The sequence below is a fragment of the Corvus brachyrhynchos genome, unplaced genomic scaffold, assembly GCF_000691975.1.
Source record: "Corvus brachyrhynchos isolate BGI_N302 unplaced genomic scaffold, ASM69197v1 scaffold1, whole genome shotgun sequence".
Lineage (NCBI taxonomy): Eukaryota > Metazoa > Chordata > Aves > Passeriformes > Corvidae > Corvus > Corvus brachyrhynchos.
Genome location: NW_008237222.1, coordinates 5,695,460 through 5,704,660, shown reverse-complemented (window position 1 = coordinate 5,704,660; position 9,201 = coordinate 5,695,460). Strand labels below are relative to the sequence as shown.

The following is a 9,201-nucleotide window of genomic DNA, read 5'->3' as shown; positions in this document are numbered from 1 at the left end:
ACAGAGTGAGAAGGTACAGGCAATTACTTTGTCATCCATATACAGGCTGAGGATCATGCAGATTTGTCTCTGGATAGATTTTGGAAGAGCACCAAGCTGATGTGATATGTGGCTGTGAGCTCCATGTGTGCTTCACGGCACAGAAAGCCTGACTTCTGGCATTGAGAGTTAGCATCTGTTTCCAGTGATTCCAGGCACAACCTCCCGGTTTCCAGTAGGGTCCTAATCACATAACGTTTGCACTTAAGCTCCTCCGCACGGGCAGAGGCAACAGAGAGGATGTCACAGCTGCTATCAAAATGGCTGAAGATCATCAGCTTCTTTGGCTGAGTAACAGAGATGATGCTTGCGAACCCTGTTTCATCAATATTTGCTTTGTTTCCTCCTTTTTTCTGGTTGGCTCTAATTTTTATCAGGTCTGTGTAATGTTTAACATCTCTACTTAAGCAGAAGATGATGTAGCAGTATAAGTAACAGCGTGGGGAACACCATGGTCAGCTGAATGCAACAGGGCTTCTGGTTTTGTAAGTACTACACATGCATTTTTCTTACAGACTTGCAAATAATGCTTTCTGCAGTCAGTGGAATTTTAATATTAGGTTAATTTCATTTGTCTGCTTGTGATTTGGTTCTGGATGTTGCAATGAAATATTAACCAAGCAGACGTTCAAGGGACCAGTGGGACCTGCTGTTCTGGGGGAATATGCTTAGACTGAAATCAAACTAAAAAACCCTTTGAAGTCATGGGGACTTATTAAGTACTTGTTAAAAGAGAATACTGATGTAACCACCTTTCAGGTTGGAAACAGCCTTCACAGTGACTTAAAATTTTAAAATTACAATAATCCCACTAGTGACTGAACAACCAGGTCCAATTTAAAAACTCTTCTGGTGACTTAATTTATAAAGCAACAATTGAATTGCTAAGGCCAGGTTCTCTAATTAGGACTGGGGTGAGTGTAGGGGGTGGGTGGAAGGTCACAATTTAAATTTAATCGCCCCTTTTATTCCCATAGACAAACTAATATGTGTTCTGGAAGAGAATTATTTTCTGAACTTCCATTTTGCATAAAAAGTACTTCCAGATTTAACAAAGCCCCTCCAATTTTTTCAGCTTTGAAATGTTAATAAAAATATTGGTGTCAGAAATTTTCTAATCTCAAAATGTTGAAATTACTGTGATTTTCATCTCTAAAGGGAAGATTATGTGAGGAAAGCCTGATGACAATATTCAATGTTTTTGATGGAAGTACTTAATTTAGATTTCTGTAGAGAGCTATGATACCAGGAGAAATTTTTTAACTGATCTGTTACAGCAGAAGTTAAAAACAGAGCCATGCCTAATATAAACTTGCTGCAGAAAAAAACTCCAAACCATACTCTTTACTTCAGAAATTCTTTAAAATTTACATTAAGCTCTGTATGGACATAGGAAGTAATCATGGATAGAAAAAATTATTTTTTTCTTTTTCACGTAAGTTTGCAATATCTCAAACAACTAAAACAAAACAGACTATGACATATTAAACATCAAATACTTTTGAGACACCTTTTGTACTATATAATTTCTTCTCTTTTTCCAAAGTACATATGTGTTGTTTGGGTTTTCCTTTTTTTTTTTTTTTTGTCTCTGAAGAAGAGGCAGAGTTCTGCTCAAAAGAGATGCAAATAGTTGACTCTTATGCCTATCTAGGGCCATACTCCATCTTTTGGTTTAAGGAAATTCAAATTTAGTGTTATCACTTGTTACTGCGGGTCACTGCAGTGGGCCCTGGCTGATCTCAGGCAGACTCAGCATACTCAGATCCTAGCAAATATGAGAACACACAGCTATCTACATGTTTGTTATGGAAACAAGACCATCAACACAAAAACAAAACAACTGGTTAATCACTAAGAATCCTTGAACTTGGGCTGCCCTCAGAAACTCTAAATCTTTAGATAGTATGTACAGTCATCTTTCACATCTAGGAATGAATATAGGACCAAGAGAATTTTACTGTGGCAGGACAAGGGAAAATACATTCCTGAAAGAAAAGAATACAAACAGGTTGTATTGGCTGGAAACCAGAAGAGGAGCCATGATAGTAGAAAAGTTCTAGAAATGTTTTCACACAGAAGCTGCCAGAGCAAAAAGCTTATTTTCATTGATTGCTTGTTACAGTTCTGAAGAGGGTTTATATGAGATGTCTCCCCAGAACTGCAGGGAACCGAATTCAGTAAACCAGAGACTTGTCCCAGCTCCTATGGAGAGCAGGGGGCTCGTGTGAAATATATCATGTCAGCTTTAAGAGAACAAGCATAATGAAGAAACTTGTCATCTCCAAGGGAATTAATCTGTGTCCTTTGATTTCCAAATGGGATCACTGCTCCTCTTTCTCTTTGACCCAGGTCCTTCCCACATCCCATGCAGGTTAACCCACAGTGAGGGGCAAACCACCATTTAAGAAGTTACAAGCACTTGTTGCAGCTCCCCCAAAAGGAGGATTCCTTCATTCCAAACATGCACCTCATTATCTGATGCAAACCTGCTGCTTGCCACATGTCATTGTGCCCACCTTTGTGTGCACTGCTGTCATGACACAGGATGCTCCAGGCTTTTGCCTTGAATTTTGCCTTGAAGTTCATATAGATGACCTTCTTCCATCACTTAGCAGCTGTGGCCGGTAACTGGCCATGTGAGTAAGTAACCACAAAGCAGACAGGGATGTGAATTTAACAAGAACTGGATAATCCATGATAGCTGTCTGTCCATGAGCTGCTTCCCTGAGGAAAGTGAGGGAATTTACCCCAGTTCCACTGAATAATGAGCTGCCTCATATTTCCTTACATTTAGCAAATTGTGTTTGGGCAGATGCTGTGGAGTATTTGTCTTTGAAACCCACACCCTGTCTTGCCTCGCAATAATTTGTTTGTTTAGATGTACCCTATAAGAGACAGTGTTTTGGGAAGATAATGTCATTGTTAATAAAGATTATTATGGACTGTAGCTTTATATTTTCATTGCCAATGGAAAAAAGTATTGTCTTTTCAGAGCAGTTACCATGAAATATTATGGTCTTATTATGCCTGATATTTTAATCTATAATTTGGTTGAATTTGTTAAATAAATTTGACATTGTGCCCATGAGAACTTTAAGCATCCTAAGTACATTAGATATTTATAGTTGAACTATGTAACACTTATGCTAAAAAACTATTCATTATTTCTTACTACCAAGCAAATCATTACCATCTGCTCATTTAATGACTGTTTATTTTGTGACAGAATAATTTGAAAAGAAGATGAAGTGTCTCCTGTGCCTGTGTTTACTCCTTGCTGTTCTTTGTGCTGTAACCCATTGCTGCCCTGAAGATATTTGCCATGAAGTCAACAATACTAATCTGCGTGATGGAAGAGAAAATTTATTAGCATATAGCTGTGACAAGAAAAGCTCTAACTATGCCGATTTTGTATTTAGATTTTACAGGCAGGCTACATCAAAAGAAGCTGATAAAAATGTTTTCTTTTCTCCCATGAGCATCTCCACTGCCTTTGCCATGCTGGCTGTTGGTGCTAAGTCAACCACTCTGTCTCAGATTTTTGAAGGACTGGGCTTTGATGACCTGACTGAGACTCGCATACATGATGTACATGAAAGTTTTCACAAAGTTTTGTCAGTACTGAACTGTGCTGATGTTAATATCACATTAAATATAGGGAATGCCCTTTTTACAGCTACTGGGTATGAACCACAGGAATCATTTTTACAAAATACCAAACAATTTTATGAAGCAGATTTTTTTCCTAGTGATTTTCATAAACCAGAAGAAGCTAAGAAGCAAATCAATAAATATGTAGAGGAGAAAACCAAGGGTAAAATTCCTGAATTAGTTGGTCATCTTGATCCAAATACTGTACTGGTTCTTGTTAACTATATTTATTTTAAAGGTAAGATATTTAACATACTATTTCAATAGATTTTTTGATACAAAATAAAATTTTAGGGAACTTCTGATGATTTATTACCAGAATGACTATTTAGGAAAGAGCTAAACCATGCAGGACCTTTGAAGTAAAGATTAGATCTGGCCAGGATCAGAGTATCTGATTGTTGAGAAATACTGATTTCTTGGTTTTGATCCAATTTGCTTGAAAGCTGTGGACAGAGAAGTTCCACACTAGTGGATGCCTCAGAGACAAGGATCCACATAGTCTCACTGGTCTGAGGCCATAATGACTAAAGATGTGTCCAAGATCTCTATGCTGACTGTACATGACAGTCAGACTTGGTGGACTGACATCCTTGCACAAGGACCCCAGCTTTATGGTAGATCTGCTAGGTGCTCTGCATGAAAACCTGGGACATAGTATCTTGAGGGCCTGTGCTTCTGGAGCCTTGCTCAAATGTGATATATGCTCAAACGCTTTAACTGCTGATGAATTCCCCACCAGGCTGAGTGCAGTCAGCTTGCATGGCCTAACAGAAAAGGCATCAGAAGGTCCTGTGACCAATTGCTTACATGATTGCATTTAAATGGCATAAAAGGCATTACACAGGGTTACAGTAGAAGAAGGACTCTCAAATGGTCATCAGCCTTTGGTTGTTCTTCAGCAAGACATGACATGCTCACACTAACTATGATGAGCTTACTGCACACCTAAAATGCTTTACCGTGTGTGATGGAGGAGGTTGAAGTGATTTAGTGAGCCTCTTCTCCCATCAATATACCTCCAGTGTCCTACATTAATTCTGGTCTAATATAGATGAGTCATTCTTTATGATCTTCACGTTTGAGTGCAACAACATCTCTTTTTCCCCATTAGCTGCCTGGGAAAAGTCTTTTGATCCTTTGCGTACATATGAGGATGATTTTTTTGTGAGCACAAATGCATCTGTTAGAGTCAACATGATGCAGCGTGATGGTATCTCAAACAGCTACTATGACCAGGATCTCTCCTGTGTGGTGGTAGAGCTGCCTTACCAGGGCACTGCACGAGCATTGCTTATTCTGCCCGATGATGGAAAGATGAAGCAAGTGGAAGATGCTCTCTCCAAGGAAACTATTTGTAAATGGGATAGCAAACTTGTGACCAGGTAACTCTAGGTATATGGATTGCTATATTTGAGGACACATCGCTGCTTTTAAGAGAAAATGCCAATTTCAGATCACCTCCTACTGGACATAATGTCCTGATTTCATAAAGGGAAGTTTTAAGCAATTCTCCAAATGAGTCAGAGCAGAGCATAGTCACTAAGAAACTGCAGGCTCTGTGACCTGACAAGGGGTCACAGCATTGTAACAGCTGCCTCAAGACTTGCTTGGCTACTTTTTGACTCCTCTTCTTTCATGGTGTTAACATGATTCATTTCCTTCACCGTGTCTTAGATTTTATCCTCCTTTTCCCTTACTTTAGGCTTTCCACTAGTAGTCTCCTTACTCTCTGTAACCCTCTAGCCAAAACCTCTACTAGCTGCGTATGTGGCACTGGGATGAAAGAGCGACAATGAAGAAATTTGCTCCTTTTCCCAAAATCAAATAGAGAATGTAGATACAAGAAGATGGTGCATCTCTCAGGATGCCAGAATTGCTCAAGGAATACAAAGGCTACCATCAAACAAATTCGCAATCAAAAGAATGCTTTCAAGTGTCGCTGAGTTGTGTGCTATCCACCCTGCTGGCTGAAACGAGGCTGCAAGGGCTCACTGCTCTTCTGTTTCCTTTGACCAACAGGAGATTAAATCTGCAGTTACCAAAGTTTTCTATTAGTGGGTCTTACGATGTTAAAACCCTGTTTGAGCAAATGGGCATCACTGAAGTGTTCTCAGGTAATGCTGATCTGTCTGGAATTAGTGGCAATCAAGATCTCCAGGTTTCACAAGTAAGTAGACAGAGCTGGTGATGGGAAGGTGGTTGGTTGTTTTGATCATTTGTGTCTGGGATTTTTAAAGATTTTATTTTCCTCTTTATATTACTGAAGTTATATGTAAATCTCACAATGATATGTAGGGGCTTGGTCAGTAACTGCACTTTTTTTGCAGAAAGAATCTGCTGGCTCACTTTTTTATTACTTTAATACTGTTATTAAAAAGCTGGCTATTAAATATATAGAAAAATTGGACAACATTTTAAATGACTTCTTGGCACTGGAATATAATAGTTTAATGAAATGGTGTCAAGTAAACTACAAATGAGGAGTTCATTATGATATTTGTGTTGATTAATACCTCATTTTTGATTATTCTCAAAGTTTTCAGGAAATCTTCAGTTTGCAGAAGCAGAATTTGACTGTGTCAGTTTAAGCTATGATTTAATGCTAAAGATGTCAAATACTGCCCCATATTAGCATTTAAATAGAAGTCTTTAATTAACCTTGAAATAAGAGAAAGTGTTGCTAGTAGAAGTCCAAACCATTTAAGAAAATATACCAGCTTGCACGTGGGGTATTTTTATCCCACTTTACTCAGCACTGGTGAGAATGCATTTACAGTGTGTCCACGCTAATTTTTGCCCCTGCTTGCTCAGTCCTGGCATAGAAAATATTCCTGTTTCAAACTGTTGGAGATTTATCATAAAATCAACTTTCATCTACTGGATCTATTACTCCTTTCTTCTCCTAAATATTCCATAAGAACAGAATTTATTTTACTTCTGCTTCCAGTTCCATGTATAAACCACAGTGTTTTCTCCTATTCCATGCAGGCAATTCACAAGGCCCTGCTGGAAGTTGATGAGTCTGGAACTGAAGCTGCAGGAGCCACTGCCATAATCCTTACCAGAGTTTCCTATACTTCTCGTACCATCAAAGTCAACAGGCCCTTCATTATTTTGATCTCTGACAAACAAACCGGCATCACACTTTTCATGGGGAAAATTGTTGATCCTACTAAGGAGTAATTGCTCGGTTATCTGGCATAATGATGTTGGGCATGAGTTATAATTGTTACAGTGTTTGCAGTTTTGGGCTAGTTAGTGCTACTTACTAGTCTCTGATTGAGGGATATTCAGATGTAAATTAGAAATTTCCTTATCAAATTAATAAGCAAAAAGCATTGTAAAATATCACCATCAACTGACACTTTTTAAATGTAACATTTTCCCCAGCTGAATAATTGTATTGGGTTTGCATGGCAAGGTTTTGGTAGTGGGGGCCTGTGGGGGGCCTTTAGGGGTGGCTTCACTAAGAAGTTGCCAGAAGCTTCCCCCGTATCTGACAGAGCCATTGCCAGCAGGCTCCAAGATGGATCTGCTGCTGCTGAAGGGTGAGCCAATCAGAAATGATAGTAACACCTCTGTGGTAACATATTTAAGAAAGGAATAAAGTTATTTCACAGAAGTAATTGAGGCCAGAGGAATGCAGAGTGAGAATCTGTGAGATGAACATCTCTGCAGGTGCTCAGGTCAGCAAAGAAGCAGGGAGAGGAGGTGCTTCATGTGCCAAAGCAAAGATCCACCTGCAGCCCATGGAGGAGGTGGATGTCCAAAAGAAGGTTGTGACCCCATGAGAAGCCCACCCTGGAGCAGGCTCCTGGCAGGGCCTGTAGACCTATGAAGAGAGAAGCCCACTCTAGAGCAGGTTTGCTGGCTGGACTTGTGACCCCGTGGGGGACCCATGGTGAAGCAGCCTGTGCCTGAAGGACTGCATCCTATGGAAGGGACCCACACTGGAGCAGTTCATGGAGAACTGTAGTCCATGGGAAGGGCTCACATTGGAGAAGTTTGTGGAGGACTGTCTCCTGTGTGAGGGACCCCACACTGGAGCAGGGCAAAGATTCGTCTCCCTGCAGCAGCAGAAACAACATGTGATGAACTGACCATAACCTCTATTGCCCATCTCCCTGAGCTGGGACAAAGATGTTTTTAAGATTTTTTTTTACTTCTCATTATCCTGCTCTGATTTTGATTGGTAATAAATTCAAATAGTTTCTCCAAGTCAAGTCTATTTTGCCTGTGACAGTAATCAGTTTGTGATCTCTCCCTATCCTCATCTCAACTCATGAACCTTTCATTTTATTTTCTCTGCATTGTCCAGTTGAGGAAAGGAGTGATGGAATGACTTTAGTGGGCATTTGTCATCTAACCAGGGTCAAACCACCACAACAATTCAACTTATTAATACATTTTCCATATTTTCCACAGAAGATAACTTTTTCTTAAAGTATTTTGTTATATTTAAAAGTGAATTCTCTCTGTTAAGGAGTTTTGTCCTGCTTTCAGTTCCAGGTTATTCACCAAAAGCTTTATCCCAATAGGGATAAAGTCTTGTAATTCTACTATATCTTCTCCAGTATTCGCCTGAGCTGGTCCCTACAGAGTCTTTTCCTCCTTACATCACTCTTTGCTGCCTAGGCTGTTGTTTACCCTCAACCAGCCTGTTCTTTCTCATATGTTCCAACTCTTTGCCTAGGACTCTTAAGAAATCATTGACCAAAAAAAAGAGAATTATCCCTGAAAAAATAGACTTATTCAGATGTAGCTCTTACTGTGAGTGCCTCTTTGCACTCCGCAAGGTCAGCAAAAACACTTTAAGAGACAGTGACATTAGGCATAGCATAAAATGTCAAAGAATTGTCTGTGACAAATGTCATTCATGAATAATTATTGTGGCTGATCAATAAAATACATAATGTAATTTTAGTGTATCAATTACGGAATTACTCCAGTCTCTTGTATCATTCTATAAATCTCTTAAAAAACCAAACACTTTCATTCCATTTTACTAACATAGATATATGTAAAATATGTCTTTAATGCTGTTAAATGAGTACAACTTTTCTCATACAGAAATTGTGATTCTTCACATTCTCTGTTTATGTGCCTATTTGGGTAAAACCTGTTTTCAAGAAATACCTAAATACTTTCTTGTTGTTGTGGGTCTGTAGATCACCCACTCTTACTGCAGTGGAGCACTGGGGCTAAACTCTATAGCAAACCATTTATTGCACAGCTGCTGCCTCAAGGAGAGGCTTACTTTGACAGCTGCTCTCTCACTGCACTGCTTTCATGCCATTGCGTATTGATCCTGGAAACATTTTTTGCAAGTGGAGTTGAGTCCCCATCCCTAGGAAGATGAGGCTTCTGAATGCACACTTCTCATTTCTACAGTGATCCTGTCAGTGTGTTGTGAGCACTGCAAAGGTAATGCAAGCCCCAAATCAACAAACCAGCTCCCCACCCCTGACATCTCTCTGGCCTTCTGACCTGCTCTCCCAAACTTGG

The 9,201-nt window shown here is 39.5% G+C and overlaps 1 protein-coding gene across 1 annotated transcript; it reads left to right on the top strand.

Moving 5' to 3' along the window:
- Positions 1-420: 420 nt before the first annotated feature.
- On the top strand, positions 421-7,253 carry LOC103612137 (serine protease inhibitor 2.1). The gene is made up of 5 exons (XM_008629731.2): positions 421-524; positions 3,269-3,931; positions 4,808-5,078; positions 5,716-5,863; positions 6,685-7,253. The coding sequence occupies exons 2-5, from the start codon at positions 3,286-3,288 to the stop codon at positions 6,877-6,879; spliced, it is 1,260 nt and encodes a 419-aa protein (XP_008627953.1). The 5' UTR covers positions 421-524; positions 3,269-3,285; the 3' UTR covers positions 6,880-7,253.
- The last annotated feature ends 1,948 nt before the right edge of the window (positions 7,254-9,201 follow it).

Bases quoted from the DNA above. Each gene is read 5' to 3' on its own strand.
- LOC103612137 (XM_008629731.2), top strand. From the start codon at position 3,286: ATGAAGTGTCTCCTGTGCCTGTGTTTACTCCTTGCTGTTCTTTGTGCT. The intron at 5,079-5,715 runs GTAACTCTAGGT...TTTGACCAACAG, and splicing joins GATAGCAAACTTGTGACCAG to GAGATTAAATCTGCAGTTAC. The intron at 5,864-6,684 runs GTAAGTAGACAG...TATTCCATGCAG, and splicing joins AAGATCTCCAGGTTTCACAA to GCAATTCACAAGGCCCTGCT.